This window comes from Molossus molossus, unplaced genomic scaffold (assembly GCF_014108415.1).
Source record: "Molossus molossus isolate mMolMol1 unplaced genomic scaffold, mMolMol1.p scaffold_m16_p_4, whole genome shotgun sequence".
Classification (NCBI taxonomy): domain Eukaryota; kingdom Metazoa; phylum Chordata; class Mammalia; order Chiroptera; family Molossidae; genus Molossus; species Molossus molossus.
This window is the reverse complement of record NW_023425377.1, coordinates 71,553,516-71,573,815: the sequence shown is the minus strand read 5'-3', so window position 1 is coordinate 71,573,815 and position 20,300 is coordinate 71,553,516. Positions and strand designations below refer to the sequence as shown.

Sequence of the window (20,300 nt, the reverse complement as noted above, 5' to 3'; positions counted from 1 at the left end):
CAACTTCCTACCAGTCCAAGGGATGCCTTTGGTGGGGAGAGAAAAGCACCCAGGAATGTCTGGCTGGACATCAGTGCCCAGTGTCCAACCTGGACTTGGTGCCACTGTCTGGGTGGCCCTATCTTGTCCAGTATCTTCTTCATTCTCCTGCCCTGCCCTATAGCCTCCTCCTTGAGGGACCTGTCTCGGGGATGATTCTTGGTCCATCTCTATCAAGGTGTCCTAGGGTTAGTGTGGAAGGGAGAGCACTGCTTTGACCACGTCAATGGGATTCCAAGGAGCACTCAGTCAGTGAGGAGCCGCCCTTAGGAAATGAGAACTAAGGCTAGCATGCACTGAAAGGCAGGTCAGGTGTTGGCCAGGAAATGTGGCATTTCCCCTGCCCTGGATTCCCAAGAAAGCCTACTCTGACCTCTGTCCAAATCCTCAGTGTGGGACACAGGCGGCTGTGGTGTCCCCCACCCCAGCCGGGCACTTTCCAGGAAACTTAGGTTACTGGGGGTGGTAGACAAGTGGGAGTCAGGCTAATTCCGTCCACATCTGGACAACAGAGCATCTAGGCCACCACATTAATATACACTATGAGGCCTCCATGTGAATAAGAAAAGGTGCCCACTAAACAGGGAGGACAGTAGGACCTCCCAGATGCTTCTATTTTCAAACCAAGGTCCATTAATTACCAAATGACAATCTGGAAAGGTACACAGCCTGGGCCCCAGACACCACCCTAACACACACACACCCCTAATGAACTGTGGTTTTGTCCACTCCAGGGATCTCCTTCCCCCACTGGACTGCACGCCCTGGAATCAACAGCAAGGTGAGTGGCTCCAGCAGAGACGAAAAGGCAGGAAATACCTCTGTGCCACATGCAGCACCCACCTATTTTCCTCAAGTTCCCCCATCCACCTGTGAGGCTCTCTGATCATCATATCTCTTCTCATCGCAGAGGCTGGACCGCTTCTTTAACAGAATTGATGATTTGGTCAGAGACTCCAAGTCAGCCTCGGCTGCGGACCACATCCTGGTAAAGACAGTACCTAAAGGAGGCAAATGGAAGTAGCCCATAGAGGCCTGAGGAAGCCTTGGTCTGGGAAGAGACAGACCCCAATACAATGATGCCCTGCTCTGAGTCACTGACTTTCCCAGGGTGGGTGGGAAGAGCAGATATGCAGGTGTTTGTACTCACTGTTAGACCTACATACTCCTACTAACACCTTTCTTCTTGCTGTTCCTGCCCATTCAGTTTACATCATCCTTAGCATTCATGAACAGGACTGACCTCTGAATGGCTGGATTGCAGGGGGCAAAGACACAGGGAATCCTATTTGGTACTATCTTTATCCCCAAATAAACAATTTCTAGAGTCTGTTTTCTCAGGCTGAGTGGGCAGTCTTCCTGTAGCCTCTCTGGTAGATGGCCCACTGGCTCTGTGTCCATTGCCCCAGAAATTCATACAGGTGGTAGATGACCTGCTGGAGACTCCTGAGGACCTGGAGACCAAGCCCCACTCAGAGAAAAACATTGTGGCCAATAACCTGCTCCTCAACACTGAGCATATCTTGAAAAGACTAACTGAGTCCCTGCCCAATGATTCACTGACCTTAAATACAGCTAGAGACACAAGTAAGTACCTGGGTCTTCCCTGAGGTTTTGCTCTCCCCATTCTCTACCTCATTTCTCCCCAACCTCACTGGAGCTGAGTAACCACACGTGTATCTTATTGTTATTCTAGTAAACAAATTGAAATAAAAGCTTAGAAATAAATGAATAAATTATGCTAAATGAATTAAGTCAGACAAAGACAAATACATATAATATCACTTATACATGAAACCAAAAAACAAACTCAGATACAGAGAACAGATTGTTGGTTGCCAGAGGAAGGGTATAAGGGATGGCTGAAATGACTGATAAGAGTCAAAAGCTACAAACTGCCAGTCATAAAATAAATAAGTCATGGGGACACATAATATACACTGTGGCAACTATAGTTAATAATATTGTATTTTATGTTTGGAAGTTTCTATGCAGGTAAATCTTAAAGGTCCTTATCACAAATTTTTAAAATTTAGTAACTACATATAATGACAGATGTTAACTAGACTTATTGTGGTGGTTATTTTGCAATATATATAAATATTGAACCATCTATTATATATATGAAACTAATATTATGTCAATTACACCTCAATAAAAAATGATTAAAATTATGAATAATATACATTTTCATTGTGATATAAAGATGAAGAATTTAAGATAAATATAAAAGTCTTCAAAAGAGAATAATTTATTTAATTTTAAGGAATATATATTTAGCCCTGGCCTATTGGCTCAGTGGTTTCACCATTGACCTACACACCGAAGGGTCTCAGGTTTGATTCCCAATCAAGGGCTCTGCGTTACAGATTCGATCCCTAGCCTGGTCAGGGTCATGCGGGAGGCAACCAATTAATGTGTCTCTCTCACATCAATTTCTCTCTTTTTCTCTTTCCCTCCCTTTCATTCTATCTAAAAATGAAAACATATCCTCAGGTGAGGATTAACAAAAAAAAGAATATATATTTAATCTTATTTGATATTTAAAATGATTTGCTATATTGAGGTAAAATTTATGTAACATAAAGTTCACCATTTTAACCAAAATGTACAATTTAGTAGCATTTAGAACATCCATAGAGTTGTAATTATTACCTCTATTCCTAAAATATTTTCATCACCCTAAAAGTAAACATTATACCCACTAAGCAGTTGCTCCTCATTCTTCCCTTTCTCAGCCCCTGGCCAACACTTAATCTGTTTTCTGTCTCTAGGGATTTGCCCATTCTGGACATTTCATATAAATAGAATCATTAAATATGTTGCCCTATAGTTTAGTTTCTTTCACCTAAGAATATTTTCAAGGTTCATCCATGTTGTAGCATGTATTGTCAACTGATGGTCCTTGGCACAAATTCAAACACCATTAGGAATCCCCAATTTGGGATGTGGTGAAGAAGGACACTTTATTCAGTGCAAAACAGCTCAATTGTGGTACAGCATGACTGTGAAAACAGCACAACTGTAGGACAGTCCTGGAGCCAGGCTCTCTTTGGCTAGACACCTCTGTTCTGCTCCTCCCTGATCTACTCTGCTCTGCTCCACTCCATGCCAGTCTGCTTCACTCTGCTGTCATCAGTGTTTCAGCTCAGCCAGGGAAACAGTCTTCAATCTTTTGTGGAAAGGGAAAGGAGCTGACTTATATAAACAGGAGTCTCTGCCCCAGGTTTCTGACTGATCTGTTCTCACAAAAAAAGGATGCCAAATTCTCACAGTTTTTTGATCCAAAAGGCAATGTCCAGATTGGTTAGTATAGAGCTGGTTTGATTGGATGGGGAAGCCTCCATCCTATTGGTTGAAATAGGATTCCAGGAACTCTTTATAAGGACTGGCTCCAATGATGGGCAGTTTAGGGCAGAGGCAGGTAGTTTAGCACAGAAGTTTCTCCCTGAAGTGCAGTTTGCATGAGAGGTCCTTGTACAGAAATGGCTGTTAGGCTTCTGCTTTTTTTATTTAAGCTCATTTAGCCACCAGGAAGGAGCCCTTCTTGCTAGGTGTGTTTTTTCTCAGGGTTCACAGTATCATATTTCTTTCTTTTATGTGGTATATGGATACACCACCTGTTTTTATTTACTTATTTTTGTTACAAATGTTTCTCCTTTATCCCCCATTGACACCCTCCACTCGATCGTCCCCACCCCCACCCTGCAGCATTGTTGTCTATGTCTATTGGTTATGCTTATATGCATATAAGTTTATGTCTTCCCTCTCCTCTGTTCCCCTCTTCTGAGGTTTGTCAGTCTGTACCCTAGGTCTGTGTCTCTGGGTCTATTTTGTATCAGTTAATTTTGTTCATTATATTCCACAAATAAGTGAGATCATGTGTTATTTCTCTTTCTCTGCTTGACTTATTTTGCTTACCATAATACTCTCCAGGTCATCTCAAAGGATAAGAGATCTTTCGTTCTTACAGCTGCATAGTATTCCATTGTGTATATGTGCCACAGCTTTTCTATCCACTCATCGACAGTGGACACTTGGGCTGATTCAAGATCTTAGCAATTGTGAATACTACTGCTATGAACAAAGGGGTACATATATTCTTTCTGGTTAGTGTTTCAGGCTTCTTATGATATATCCCTAGAAGTGGAATCACTGGGTCAAATGGCAATTCAATTTTCAGTTTTTGAGGAAACACCATAGTGTTTTCCATAATGGCTGCACCAGTATGCATTTCCACCAGCAGTGTACTAGAGTCCCCTTTTCTCCACACCCTCACCAACACTTGTTTGATGATTTGTTGATGGCAGCCATTCTGGTTGGTGTGAGGTGATACCTCATAGCATCTCTCTGACGATTAGTGACGCTGAGCATTTTTTCATATGTCTCTTGGCCATTTGTATGTCCTATTTGGAAAGGTGTCTATTAGGTCCTCTGCCTATTTTTTCATTGCATTCTTAGTCTTCCTATTGTTGAGTTGTATGAGTACTCTATATATTTTGGAAAGTAATCCCTTATCTGATGTATTATTAGCAATTATGCTCTCCCATATAGTGGGTTCCCTTTCCATTTTGATGCTTGTTTCTTTTGCTGTACAGAAGCTCTTTAGTTTGATATAGTCCCATTTATTCATTTTTTTCTTTGTTTCCCTTGCCTTAGGCATTGTGTCAGTGAAAATTCTGCTGCATGTGATATCTAAAATTTTGTTCCTTACATTTTCTTCTAGGATTCTTATGGATTCACAAGTTACATTTAAGTCTTTTATCCGTTTTGTGTTTATTCTTGTGTATGGTGTAAGTTGGTGGCCTAGTTTCTTTTTTGTTTTTTTGCATGTAGCTGGCCAGCTTTGTCAAATATTAATTGAGCATAATGTCTTGGGTCAATTCCTGGGTTCTCTGTTCTGTTCCATTGATCTATATGCCTGTTTTTGTGCCAGTCCAAAGCTGTTTGTTTGTTTATTAGTTTTGTGTGTGTGTGTATGTGTTTATTTTTTATTTATTTTTATTTTTTAATTTTATTTTTGTTACAGATGTTTCTCCTTTTTTACCCCATTGACACTGGGGAGGAGAGTGTCAAAGCTGTTTTTACAATGGCGTTTTAGTATAACCTGATATCCAGTATTGTAATCCTTGCTACTTCGTTCTTCTTTTTCAAGACTGCTGAGGCTATTCAGCATATTTTAGGTTTCATCTAAACTTTTGGAGTATTTGTTCCACTTCCTGAAATATGTCATTGGAATTCTAATTGGGATTGCATTGAATCTATAAATTGCTTTGGGTAGTATGGACATTATAATGATGTTAATTCTTCCAATCCATGAACAAGGTATGTGCTTCCACTTTTTTATATCTTCCTCTACTTGTGTTTTCAATGTCCTGTAGTTTTCTCAGAGCAGGTCCTTTTCTTCTTTGGTTAAGTTTATTCCTAGGTATCTTAATTTTTTTTTTCTGCAGTGGTAAATGGGATTTTTTTTTTAGGTTCACTTTCTGTGAGTTCATTCTTGGTGTATAAGAATGCCATAAATTTCTTCATGTTAATTTTGTATTTTGCTACTTTGTCTTATTCATTTATTAAACCTAGTAAATTTTTTTTTTTTTTATCCTCACCCGAGGACATTTTTCATTTTTTGTTCAGGTAGAGTGGGAGGGAGAGAGAGGAACAGAGAGAGAGAGAGAGAAACATCGATGTGAAAAGAACACATCGAGTGGCTGCCATCCACACAACCGACCAGGGCCAGGGACAAACTGCAACCGAGGTACGCGCCCCTAGCGGGAACCGAACCCTGGTCTCTCAGGACCGTAGGCCGACGCTCTAACCGCTGAGCCAAACCGGCCAGGGCAAACCTAGTAAAATTTTTATGGCGTCTTTAGGGTTTCTATGTATAATATCATGTCACCTGTAAATAATGACAGTTTCACTTCCTCATTTCCAATTTGGATCCCTTTATATTTTTCTTCATGTTTAATTGCTGTAGTTAACACTTCCAGTACTATGTTAAATATGAGTGGCAAAAATGGACATCTCAATCTTGTCCCATTCTTAAAGGAAATGCTTTTGGTTTTGCCCATTGAGTAATGTTGGCTGTAGGTTTTTCATATATGGTCTTTATTATGTTGCAATATGATCCCTCTCTTCTCATATTGCTTAGCGTCTTTGTGAGAAATGAGTGCTGGCTGGGTTGGTGGGGCTCAGTGGTTGAATGTTGACCCATGCACCACCACAAGTTCGCCAGTTTGATTCCCGGTCAGGGCACATGCTCTGTTGTGTGCCAAATTCCCAGTGCAGGGCATGCAAGCAAAAGCTAGTTGATGTTCTATTTCATCAGTGTTTCTATCTCTCTCTCCCTCTTTCTTTCTCTCTCTCTAAAATCAAATTAAAAATTAATTTAAAAAAGATATGGGTGCTAGATATTGTCAAATGCTTTTCAGCATGTATTGATAGGATCATATGGTGTTTATCTTTTATTTTGTTTATGTGCCTATCACATTTATTGATTTGCATTTACTGTACCAGTCTTGCATCCCTGGGATAAATGCCTGTATGTCCATTGGTTACACATACAGGCATATAAATTCTGTGGTTTATCTCTTCCCCCCCCCCCCCATCTCCTCTTCTGAGGTTTGTCATCCTGTACCCTACATCTATGTCTCTAGATCAATTTTGTTCATCAGTTTGTTTACTTCATTATATTCCGCAAATAAGATAGATCATGTGATATTTGTTTATCTCTGCTTGGCTTCTTTCGCTTAGGATAATACTCTCCAGATCCCTCCATGTTGTCTCAAAAGATAAGAGATCTTTCATTCTTAAAGCTGCAGAGTACTACATTGTGTATATATACCACAGCCTTTTCATTCATTCCTCTACTGATGGACATTTGGGCTGTGTTCAGATCTTAGCTATTGTAAATAGTGCTGTTATAAACATAGGAGTACATATATTCTTTCTGATTGGTGTTTCAGGCTTTTTAGGGTATATTCCTAGAACTGGGATCACTAGGTCAGATGGCAGTTCCATTTTTAATTTTTTGAGGTAACACCATAGTGTTTTCCATAGTGGCTGCACCAGTTTGCATTCCCACCAGCAGTGTACTAGAGTCCCCTTTTCTCCATACCCTTGCCAACACTTGTTGTTTAATAATTTGTTGATAGCAGCCATTCTGACAGGTGTGAGGTGATACCTCATAGTTGTTTTAATTTTCATCTCTCTGATGAATAGTGATGTTGAGCATTTCTTTATATGTCTCTTAGCCATTCGTATGTCCTGTTTGGAGAGGTGTCTATTTAATTTCTCTGCCCATTTTTTAATTGGGTTTTTTGTCTTCCTTTTGTTGAGTTGTATGAGCACTCTATATATATTGGAAATTAAACCCTTATCTGATATATCATTGGCAATTATGCTCTCCCATACAGTGGGTTGCCTTTCCATTTTGATGATTGTATCTTTTGCTGTGCAGAGCTTTTTGAGTTTGATGTAGTCCCATGTGTTCATTTTCTCCTTTGTTTCTGTTGCCTTAAGTGAAGTATCAGTGACAATTCTGCTGTGTAAGATATCTAAAATTTTTTTGCCTACAGTTTCCTCTAGGATTTTTATGAATTCATGAGTCACATTTAAGTCTTTTATCCATTTTGAGTTTATTCTTGTGTATGGTGTAAGCTGATGGTCTAGTTTCATTTTTTTGCATGTAGCTGTCCAATTTCTTCAACGCCATTTGTTAAAGAGGCTGTCTTAACTCCACTGTATGCTCTTGCCACCTTTTTCAAATATTAATTGAGCATATTGCCTTAGGTCTATTTCTGGGTTCACTGTTCTGTTCCAGTGGTCTATATGCCTGGTCTTATGCCAGTACCAGGCTGTTTTGATTACAATGGCTTTGTAGAATAACCTGAAATCTGGAAATGTGATACTTCCAACTTTGTTCTTCTTTTTCAAGATTGCCGTGGCTATTCAAGGTCTTTTTTGATTCCATATGAACTTTTGATGTATTTGTTCTAGTTCTGTGAAATATGTCGTTGGTATTTTGATGGGGATTGCACTGAATCTATAGATTGCTTTGCGTAGTATGGACATTTTAATAATTTTAATTTTTCTAATCCATGAGCAAGGTACATGCTTCCACTTTTTTATGTCTTCCTCTATTTCTTTTTTCAATGACCTGTAGTTTTCTGTGAATAGGTCCTTTATTTCTTTGGTTAAGTTTATTCCTAGGTATCTTAAGTTTTTTGCCACAAAGGTAAATGGGATTGTTTTCTTGGTTTCTCTTTTTGTGAGTTCACCACTGGTGTATAAGAATGCCATCAATTTCTTGATGTTAATTTTGTATCCTGCTACTTTGCCAGATTCATTTATTAAGTCTAGTAAATTTTTTATGGAGTCTTTGGGGTTTTCTACATATAGTATCATGTCATCTGCAAATAATGACAGTTTCACTTCCTCCTTTCCAATTTGGATCCCTTTTATTTTTTCTTCCTGTCTGATTGCTGTGGCTAAGACTTCCAGTACTATGTTAAATAAGAGTGACGTTAGTGGGCATCCTTGTCTGGTTCCTGTTCTTAAGGGAAATGCTTTTATTTTTTCCTATTGAGTATGATGTTGGCTGTAGGTCTTTCATATATAGCCTTTATTATGTTGAGATATGATTCCTCTATTCCCAGATTTCTAAAGCATTTTTAGCAGAAAAGTGTGCTGGATTTTGTTGAATGCTTTTTCAGCATATAATGATATGATCATATGATTTTCATCTTTCATTTTGTTAATGTAGTATATCACATTTATTGATTTGCGAATATTGTACCAGCCTTGCATCCCTGGGATGAATCCCACTTGGTCATGGTGAATAACTTTTTTGATGTATTGCTGGATCCGATTTACTAGTATTTTGTTCAGGATTTTGGCATCTATGTTCATCAGAAATATTGGTCTGTAGTTTTCTTTCTTTCTAGTGTCTTTTTCTGGTTTTGGAATTAGAATTATGCTGGCCTCATAGAACAAATTTGAAAGTTTTCCTTCTTAAATTTTTTGAAATAGTTTGAGGAGAATGGGTATTAGTTATTCTTTGAATGTTCGGTAAATTTCCCCATGAAGCCGTCTGGGCCTGGGGTTTTGTTTGCTGGGAGAGTCTTGATTACATCTTCAATTTTTTCTGTTGTTACTGGTCTGTTCATGTTTTCTATCTCTTCCCAGTCCAGTTTTGGGAGACTATGTGTTTCTAGAAAGTTTTCCATTTCGTTTATATGTCGAATATTTTGCCATATAATTCTTCATAATATTTGTTAACAATTCTCTGTATTTCTGTGGTGTGAGTTACTATTTCTCCTCTTTCATTTCTGAGTTTGTGTATTTGGGTTCTCTCTCTTTGTTTCTTGGTGTGTCTAGCTAAGGGTCCATCAATCTTGTTTATCTTTTCAAAGAACTAGCTCTTTGTTTCATTGATCCTTTGAAATTTTTTTTGTGTGTGTGTGTGTGTCCATGTCATTTATTTCTGATCTGATCTTTCCTATTTCCTTCCTTCTACTTCCTCTGGGTTTTTCTCTTTCTTTGCTTTCTAGTTCATTATGTGGTGAGGTTAGATAGTTTATCAGAAATTTTTCTTGCTTCTTGAGGTAGGCCTGTAGTGCTATGAACTTCTCTCTCAGAACTGCTTTTGCTGCATCCCATAGATTTTGTGTTGTTGTGTGTTCATTTTCATTGCTTTCCAGGAAGTTTTTAATTTCGTCCTTGATCTCCATGGTAACCCATTCATTGTTCAATAACATGCTATTTAGCCTCCATGTTTTCTAATGTCTTTGAATGTTCTTTTTGCAGTTGATTTTTAGTTGCTTCCCATTGTGATATGAGAAATGCTTGATATGATTTCAGTCTTCTTCAACTTGTAGAGACTTAGTTTGTTCCCTAACATCTGGTCTATCATGTGTACTTGGGAATAATGTGAATTCTGTAGTTTTGGGGTGTAATTCTCTGTAGATATCTATTAAATCCCTTTGAACTAGCGCTTCATTTAGAGTCTCTGTTTCCTTATTAAGTTTTTGTCTAGAAGATCTATCCAGTGATGTCAGCAGGGTATTGAAGTCCCCTGCTATGATTGTATTTTTGTCAATTTCTCCTTTGAAGTCCTCCAAAAGATTTTTAACATATTTTGGTGCTCCTTAATTGAGTGCATATATATTTACCAATGTTATATCTTCCTGCTGGATAGATCCTTTCAATATTATATAGTGCCTTTCTTTGTCTCTAGTTATGGCCTTCATTTTGAAATTTATTTTATCAGAAATGAGTATTGCTACCCCAGCTTTCTTTTGCTTTCTGTTTACTTGAAAGATTTTTTTCCATCCCTTCACTTTTAACCTATGTCTTTTGTTTTGAGGTGGGTCTCTTGTAAACAACATATAGGTGAGTCATTGATTCTTATCCAGTCAGCTACTCTGCGTCTTTTTATAGGAGCATTCAAACCATTCACATTTAAGGTGATAGTTGATATATACGTATTTATTGACATCTTTTTTAGTCTAGTTATATTTTTCTTCCTATTTCCTCTACTAATTACAGCAGTCCTTTTAGCATATCTTGCAGTGCTGGTTTGGTGTTAATATATTCCCATAGCCTTTTATTTTTGTCTGGAAAGCTCTTTATTTGACCTTCTATTTTGAATGATAGCCTCACTTCATAGAGTAGTCTTGGATTCAGATCTTTGTTTTTCATGACCTTGATTACTTCATTCCACTCCCTTCTGGCCTGCAGGGATTCTGTTGAGAGATCATCTTAGAGACATACGAGGTTTCCTTTGTGGTGACTGGTTGCTTATCTCTTGCTGCCTTTAGGATTCTCTTTTAGTCTTTAAGTTTTGGCATTTTAATTACTATGTGTGTTGGTGTGGGCCTGTTTGGGTTCTTCTTACTTGAGGCTCTCCGTGCATCTTGAACTTGAATGCCTTCTTTCTTCACCAAGTTAGGAAAGTTTTCTGTCACTATTTCTTCAAATATATTCTCTAACCCTTGCCCATTTTCTTCCTCTTCAGGGATTCCTATGATGCGAATGTTATTACATTTCCAGTTGTCCCACAGTTCTTTTAAGCAGTCTTCCTGGTTTTTTGTTTTTGTTTTTGTTTTTTTTTTATCCTTACCCGAGGACATTTTTCCATTTTTTGTACAGATAGAGTGGGAGGGAGAGAGAGGAAGAGAGAGAGAGGGAAACATCGATGTGAAAGGGACACACCGAGTGGCTGCCACCCGCACGACCAACCAGGGCCGGGGACAAACTGCAACCGAGGTACATGCCCTTAGCGGGAACTGAACCCAGGTCTCTCCGGACTGCAGGCGGACACTCCAACCGCTGAGCCAAACCGGCCAGGGCAGTCTTCCTGTTTTTTAATTGTTTTTTTTTTTTTCCTTTTGGTTTTCTGATTGGCTGACTTTTTTCTACCCTATCATCTAATTCACTGATCCGGTCCTCAGCTTCCTCTACTCTGCTGGGTAGTCCTTCCAATGTGTTCTTAATTTCTGCTATGTCATTCTTCATTTCCACTTGGTTGGTTTCAATGTTTCTATATCTTTACTCATGGTGCTGATGTCCTTACTCATGCTGTTGAGCTTCCTCCAGATCATGGCTCTGAACTCTACCTCTGATAATTTGCTAAATTGCATTTTATTGATCTCATCTTTGATAGAGTTCTCTCGTTCTTTCATTTGGGATTTGTTTCTTTGTTTCACCCTTTTGGCTATCTCAGTGGGTGTTGGAGCCTGCCAAATTTTCCCTGTGGGTGTTGTTGTTCTGCTGTTTATTGCTCCCTCTACTGGGTTTGCATGAGCCTAGATGGGTCCATGTTAAACACCACTGTCAAGTCTTACTTTCCTGAGTAGATTTGCAAGCCCAGGAAGGGTTCAGTTGTCCTCTACCTTTTTCCTGGAGGCTAGTAGTCTCAGTTACTCAGGGCCTTGGAATGTAGCCCTGGTGTTCTGCATAAAAGAATTTCCAGAAGGTGGGATAAATGATGGTTATTAATGAGCCTCAATTTGCATTTCTTTGCCTCACCTGGGAAAGGCTGAATCTCTGAGGTGTGTGTGTGTGGAGGGGCTGCTGCTTTTCCCACAGCTCTGGGAAGGATCACACTGTCCACAGTTTTTGGTGGCCGCAACTCAGCAAAAACTCTGAGTGCCCTCCAAATCCTGGGTGTCCCCACAGAGTTCCAGCCCAGTCTGCCCTCCCTCTGCTGTAGCCCCCAGTTGAGTGGTTGTGGCTATTTTAGTGCTCTGTCCTGGCTCTCTGTGCTGTGGAGTGGGCTTGGTCTTTATTCCCCAAGGGCACTGCTCACAGCTAAGACTTCTTCTATCCATGGGCTCCCAGCCCGCCACCCTTTTGTGCCTCCACAGATCCTACCAGTGTCCCTGGTTATATGGTTCTGTCCTACTGTTTTTCTGTTGCTTTTTTCCATGGATTTATCTTTATTTTAGTTGTAATTCCCGTTTAGTCCTGGGAGATAGTCTGCATAGCTTCTGTTCACTTCACCTCCATTTTCACGTCTTCTATGCCTATCTTGTGCATAGCTGGGTCGCACAGGCCTTCCTGGTGACCCCGCACCCTGCAGGTCTCAGGGGTAACTGGATAGCAAGATCCCTTTGGGGACCTGGCTCTATGCCTATAATATGAGCTGCTGGGTCACAGAGGCTTCTCTGGTGCTTCAGCACCCCACAGGTCCCACAGGTAATTGGATGGCACCGTCCCTGCTGAGTCGCACAGGCCTCTCTGGTGCTTCAGCACCCCACAGGCCCCGTGGGTAACTGGATCGCCCAGTCCCTGCTGTGTCACACAGTCCTCTCTTGGGCCCCCGCACCCTGCAGTTCCAGAGGGCAGGAAGCTGGATTGCACCAGTCTTTCTAGGGCTTTGTTTTCCCACTGCTCTTGGAAGCTACTTGACTGCACAGGCCTCTGTGGAGCCCCAGGTTCCACTGCTGGCGGCTGGGGAGTGCTGCTGCCCTTTGGGGCTCAACTCCTGCTCAGCTTTTGCTGTAGTTTTTGTAATGGGTCTCAGCTGGTGGTCTGTGCTTTTGTTGCCTGGGGATGGATATCTGCTCTCCAGCCTCTGTTGCTGGTGGTATATCTAGACTCTGATTGGGCTGCTACTATGGGGGATGGTGCTGGGCTCTGGGCTGTCTGAGGCCTCTGTGACCAGCTCCTTGAGAGCTCCACTACTGTGCACTGGTCTGTGTTGACACAGATTGTCCACTGGTCCCTTGGTATCAGGTGTGCTGGTGGGCTCAGGTTGCTGGGCCCTAGACACTCCCACTCCCACTGCCTCCTCCCAGGGAAGACCCAGTATCTTCCAAAATGGTGGGACCTCCTCGAGGCACAGGGAGAAGCGCCCTGAAGAGCTGCTTATCGTGGTAACCAGCTGCTCCTATCCACAGCACAGGAACCTTCTGCTCTGCGGCTCTGCACTGCTCGGGTTTGGTAGTCCACCTTCAAGTCCACTTACACTCTCTCACACACTCACTCACTCTCTCACACACTCACCCACCCACCGGTCCTGCCCACCGCCATCTTCAAAACTCTTTCAAGACTTTTCACGTCACAGTTGTTTTAATTTGCATTTCTCTGATGATTAGTTATGTTGAGAATTTTTTTATATGTCTCTTTGCCATTAGTATGTCCTGTTTGAAGAGGTGTCTCTTTATGTCCTCTGCCCATTTTTTAATTTGTTTCTTTGTCTTCCTTTTGTTGAGTTGTATGAGTATTTAATATATTTTGGAAATTAACCCCTTATCTGATGTATCATTGGCAGTTATGCTCTCCTAAATAGTGGGTTCCCTTTCCATTTTGATGGTTGTTTCTTTTGCTCTGCAGAAGCTTTTTAGTTTGATGTAGTCCCATGTGTTCATTTTGTTTGTTTGGTTCTGTTGTCTTAGGTGTTGTATCAGTGAAAATTCTGCTCGTATGATGTCTGAAATTTTGTTGCGTACATTTTATTCTAGGATTTTTATGGATTCATGAGTCACATTTGAGTCTTATATTCATTTTGAGTTTATTCTTGTGTATGGTGTAAGTTGGTGGTCTAGCTTCAGTTTATTGCATGTAGCTGTCCAATTTTCCCAACATCATGTATTGAAGAGGCTGTCTTGACTCCACTGTAAGCTCTTGCCACCTTTGTCAAATATTAATTGGGAATATTGTCTTGGGTCCAATTCTGGGTTCTCTATTCTGTTCTATTGATCTATCTGCCTGTTCTTGTGCCAGTACCAGGCTGTTTGATTGCAGTGGCTTTGTAGTATAACCTGACATCTGGTATTGTGATCCCTCCTACTTTGTTCCTTTTTTTTTTAAGATTGCTGTGGCTATTCGAGGTCATTTTTGGCTCCATGTAAACTAGTTCTGTGAAGTACGTCATTGGTGTTTTGATGGGGATTGCACTGAATTTATATCCTCTTTAATTTTTTATTTTGTTTATTTAGGTCCTATCTTTTTATTTCTTGATGAGTCTGGTTAAGTGCCTATCAATCTTTGTTTGTTTGTTTGTTTGTTTGTTTTCAGGAGACAGCTCTGTGTTTCATTAATCTTTTGAATCGTTTTTAAGGTTCTATGTCATTTATTTCTGCTCCGATCTTTACTATTTCTTTTCTTCTATTTGCTCTGGGTTTTTCTTTTTGTTTGCTTTCTAGTTCTTTAAGTTGTAGTGTTAGTCAATTAGAAATTTTTCTTGTTTCTTGAAGTAGTGCTATGAAATTCACTCTCAGGACTGTTTTCACTGTGTCCCATAGATTTTGTGTGGTTGTGTGTTCATTTTCAATAGTTTTCAGGAAGTTTTTAATTTCTTCCTTAATCTCTTTGGTAACCCATTCATTGTTTAATAACATGCTATTTAGCCTTCATGAGTTTAAATGTTTTGGGATGTTTTTGCTGTAACTGATTTCTAGTTTCATGCCATTGTAATCTGAGAAGATGCTTGATATGATTTCAATCTTCTTGAATTTGTAGAGACTTAGTTTGTGTCCTAACATGCCATCAATCTTTGAGAATGTCCCATGAATACTTAATAAGAATGTAAATTCTGCAGTTTGGGGGTGTAATTCTCTGTAGGTATCTATTAAATCCATTTAAAGTCTCTATGTCCTCATTAATTTTTGTGTGGTGGATTCATCCAGTGATGTCAGTGGGGAGTTGATGTCCCCTGCTACAATTGTATTACTGTTGATTTCTCCTTTGAAGTCCTCCAGAAGTACTTTAATGTATTTTGGTGTTCCTATATCGGGTGCATATATGTTCACCAAGGTTTTATCCTCCTGTTGTATTGATTCTTTCAATGTTATGTAGTGGCCTTCTTTGTCTCTAGTTATGTCCTTCATTTTGAAGCCTATTTTATCAGGTACAAATATTGCTACCCCAGCTCTTTTTTCCTTTCCTTTTGCTTGGAAAACTTTTTTCCATCCCTTCATTGTTAACCTATTTGAGTCTTTTGTGTGAGGTGGGTCTCTTGTAAACAATAAATATATATGAGTCTTGCTTTCTTATCTATTCAGCTACTCTGTGTCTTTTGATTGGAGCATTTAATTTGTTTACATAATATTATTATTCATAGGTACTTATTTATTGCCATTTTTGTTTATTCTGGTTATGTTTCTCTCCCTATTTCTTCTGCTTATTACAGCACTTCTTTTAACAGTTCTTGGAGTGCTGATTTGGTTCTAATATATTCCCTTAACTTTTTTTTTTTTTTTTTTTTTTTTTGGTCCGGGAAGCTCTTTATTTCACCTTCTATTTTGAATGATAGCCTTGCTGGATAGAGTACTCTTCTGGCCTGTAGTGTTTTTGTTGAGAAACCAGCTGATAGTCTTATTTGGGCTCCTTTGTAAGTAACCTATTACTTTTCTCTTGCTGCCTTTAGGATTCTCTTTTTTTCTTCAGTATTTGGCATTTTAATTATTATGTGTCTTTGTGTGGGCCTCTTTGGGTTCTTTTTACTTGGAGCTCTCTGTACTCCCTGAACTTGTATGCCTTTTTCCTTCACCAAGTTAGGGAAGTTTTCTGTCACTATTTCTTCAAATATATTATCTAACCCTTGTTCATTTTCTTCTTTGTCTGGTACTCCTATGATGTGGATATTGTTATGTTTCATGTTGTCCCACAGCTCTCTTAAACTGTCCTCCTATTTTAGTCTTTTAGATTCTCTGTTTGGGTGATTATTTTCCACCCTGTGTTCTAATTCATTGATCTGATCCTCAACTTCCTCTAATATGCTTGTTATTCCTTCCAGTGTGTTCTTTATTTATTTCTGCTTGGTGGGTTTTTATTTCTAGTTGGTTGATTTTCATTGTTTCTGTATCTTTACTCATGCTGTTGAGCTTCCTCATAATCATTACTTTGACCTCTACCTCAGATAACTTGCTTAACTCCATTTCATTTATCCCTTCTTCTGTAGAATTATCTTGTTCTTTCATTTGGAATTTGTTTCACCACTGTGTCTGTCTCAGTAGGGTTTGGAGACTGCCAAATTTTACCTGTGATTATTGGTGTTCTGCTGAATGTGGTTTCTTCTGCTGGGTTTGGATGAGTATGGAAGGGATCATGCTATATGCCACTGTCAAGTCTTACTTTCCTGGGTAGAGTTGCAGGCCAAGCAAAGATTCAATTATTGTAACACATTTGTCTGCATGCTGACTATTAGTCTCAGTTACTTAATGTGCCTCAGGTTGTAGCCCTCAGCTGAATGAAAAAATCCTACTGGTGGGCAGTGTAAGAGGATTTCCAGTTGGTGGGGCAATTGCTTTACCCTGGGCTAAAGTTGCTTTGAGAAGAAAATTGTTTCTTCAGTGTGGATTATTGGCTCAGCACAGGGACCCAGGCCTCAGCCTTCAGAGCTCAGTCCCCAGAGCCACAATACCCAACATTGAGAGTCATGCCCAAAGCTCAAAGCCTTCAGAATCTCATCTCTGCCTATTGGCTGGCAGGTAGTTTCTGGATGTTAATGAGCCTCAGGTGGCACTTCTCTGGGCCTGGTGGGGTTAAATTCCTGAGGCAGGGGCAGTTGCTTCTTTCCCGAGTTAAAACTGCTCTGGGAATGGGCTTCTTGAGGAATATGAAGCTACTGCCTTGTGGGAGAGTGACTCAGCATAGAGCTCCTGATGGCCTCCTTCCCAGCTGTCTCCTCAATGCCATGAACCCCCAAGTGTCCTCACACAGATTCAGTCCAGTCCAGCCTCCCTCTGTTGGAGCCCAAGGTGAATGGCTATAGCAATAATTTAGTGCACTTCTCTGTGCCAGTGTTCCCTGCACCTCTCCCTGCCAGGCAAAACCTCTGCTCTGGTGATTTTCTCAGCCAGGTGTTATGTGGGTGCGTTTCTCTGTTCTGCTACTCTGCTGAGGAGCCATCTTGTGCTTTTAACCTCAGACTTCTCAGAGGGACCTGCTCACAACTAAGACAGCCCTCAGCTGCTGCCCGTGGGCCCCCAGCCAGCCCTCTCATGCCTCGTCAGCTCCTATCAGTCTCAATTTGGGGTCTTCTTTACATCCCTGGTTATAAGGGTTCTCTCCAAATGCTCTTCAGTTGGTTTTTCCTGATAACTTGTCTTTATTTAGTTGTAATTCTAGTTTGGTCCTGGGAGATGGTCTGTGTAGCTTTCATTCACTTCGCCACCATTTTCTCTTTCTCAATTTTTTTTGTTTGCAAAATCAGCTGATAGTCTTATGGGACTACCCTTGTATGTAACTTACTGCTGGTGGGAATACAGACTGGTACAACCACTATAGAAAACAGTATAGAGTTTCCTCAAAAATTTTAAAATGAACCTGCTATTTGACTCAGTAATCCCACTTCTAGGAATATATACTAAGAATCCTGAAACACCAACCAGAAAGAATATATGCACCTCTATGTTCACAGTAGCATTATTTTTTTAACTAAATATATATTTTTTTCATTAATTTATTTATTTTTGTTACAGATGTTTCTCCTTTTTCCCCCACTGATTCCCCCCTCCCTGCCCTGCCCCCAGCTTTGTTGTCCATGTCTATTGTTCATGCATTCATGCACACATGCATATAAGTTCTGTGGTTTATCTTTCTCCCACCACGCCCTCTTCTGGGGATTGTCAGTCTGTACCCCACTTCCACGTCTCTGGGACTACCCCATTCCTCAGACTGTTATGTTCATTATATTCCACAAATAAGTGAGACCATATGATACTTGTCTTTCTCTGTTTGGCTTGTTTCCCTTAGGATAATACTTTCCAAGTCCCTGCACATAGTCTCAAAGGATAAGAGATCTTTCTTTCTTACAGCTGTGTAGTGCTCCATTGTGTATATGTACCACAGCTTTTTTTATCCATTTGTCCACTGATGGACACTTGGGCTGTTTCCAGATCTTAGCTATTGTAAATAGTGCTGCTACAAACATGGGGGTACATATTCTTTCTCATTGGTGTTTCAGGCTTCTTAGGGTATATTCCTAGAAGTGGGATCCCTGGGTCAAATGGAAGTTCAATTATTAATTTTTTGAGGTGACACCATATTGTTTTCCATAGTGGCTGCACCAGTCTGCATTCCCACCTGCAGTGTACTAGAGTCCCCTTTTCTCCACACCCTCACCAACACTTGTTGTTTGATGATTTGTTGATGGCAGCCATTCTGACAGGTGTGAGGTGATACCTCATTGTTGTTTTAACTTCATAGCAGCATTATTTACAATGGCTAAGATCTGGAAATAGCCCAAGTATCCATCAATAGATGAGTGGATAAGAAAGATGTGGTGCATTTACTTAATGGAATACTATGCAGCTGTAAGAAAGAAGGATCTATTACCCTTTGAGACAGCATGGGGGTACGTAGAGATTATTATGCTAAGTGAAACAGACCAGTCATAAAAAGACAAATATTATATGATCTTACTTATATGTGAAATCTAATAAACATAATAAACTGATGAATAAAATAGAACCAGAGGCATGAAAATATGGAACAGACCGACAAATCTCACAGGGAAGTAAGGAGGAGAAGTGGGAAAAAATTAACCTAAGAACTTATATGCATATATGCATTGCCCATGGACACAGACAATAGGATAGTAAAGGACTAGGGTGGGGTGGGAACCTGGTGGAGGCGGGCAATGGGGGAAAAAAGAAGGATATCTGTAATACTCTCAACAATAAATATTTTTTAAAAGATTATCTTCTTGTCTTTAACCTTTTGCATTTTAACAATGATTTGTCTTTAACCTTTTGCATTTTAATAATGATATATCTTGGTGTGGACCTCTTTAGGTTCATCTTGTTTGAAACTCTGCAGTTTCTGGAGTTGTATATCTATTTCCTTCACCAAGTTAAGAAAGTTTTAAGGCCTTATTTTTTTTAAATTGGTTTTCAATTTCTTGCTCTCTCTCTTCTTCTGGCACTCCTATGATGTAAATATTGGTATGCTTGAAATTGTACCGGAGGCTCCTTTCATTATCCTCATTTTTTTATATATTTTTTCTTTTTGCTCTTTTGATTGGGTGGGTTTTTTTTTGCTTTTATTCCCAATCTCTGATTTGGTTCTAAGATTTATCTATTCTACTGTTGATTCTCTATAAATTATACTTAATTTCAGTTAGTGTATCCTTCATTACTCACTGGTTCTTTTTTTTTTTTTTTTTTATCTTCACCTGAGGATATTTTTTTATTTATCTTCAGATAGAGTGGGAGGAAGAGGGGGAGAGAGAGAGAAACATTGATGTGAGAGAGAGACATTGATTAGTTGCCTCCCACACAGCCCCAACCAGGGCCAAGGACCAAACTGCAACCAAGGTACATGCCCTTGGCCGGAATTGAACCTGTGACTCTTTGGTCCACAGGCCGATGCTCTTACCACTGAGCAAAACCAGCCAGGACACTAACTGGTCCTTTTTAATGCTGTTAATGTTCTCACTAAGTTCACTGAGCATCCTTATAACCAGTATTTTTAACTCTGCATGTAGTGGATTGCTTGTCTACATTTTGTTTAGTTATTTTGCTGGAGTTTTGTTCTGTTCTTTCATTTGGGATATGTTTGTCTCCTCATTTTGGCAGCTTCTCTGTGTTTGTTTCTATATGTTAAAGAGAGCTGTTATGTCTCCCAGGTTTGGTAGAGTGACCTAATGTAGTAGGTAATCTTCAGGGTCCAATAGCACAACCTCCCTGATCACCCAAGCTCAGCATTACCACATGGACTGTGTACACCTTCCTCTTGTAGTTTAACCTTGATTGCTATTGGTATTTACCCCCAGGCATCTCAGCAGCCACGACTCACTGTGACCACCAACCTCT

At 40.0% G+C, this 20,300-nt stretch overlaps 1 protein-coding gene across 1 annotated transcript in view; it reads left to right on the top strand.

Moving 5' to 3' along the window:
* The window catches only part of LOC118616198 (adhesion G protein-coupled receptor E2-like), a 90,005-nt gene that overhangs the window by 24,103 nt on the left and 45,602 nt on the right, over positions 1–20,300 (top strand). The window contains exons 9-11 of the mRNA XM_036241663.1: positions 774–820; positions 950–1,027; positions 1,449–1,626. Of these exons, the coding sequence (XP_036097556.1) occupies positions 774–820; positions 950–1,027; positions 1,449–1,626 (303 nt within the window). The remainder of the gene's footprint in view (positions 1–773; positions 821–949; positions 1,028–1,448; positions 1,627–20,300) is intronic.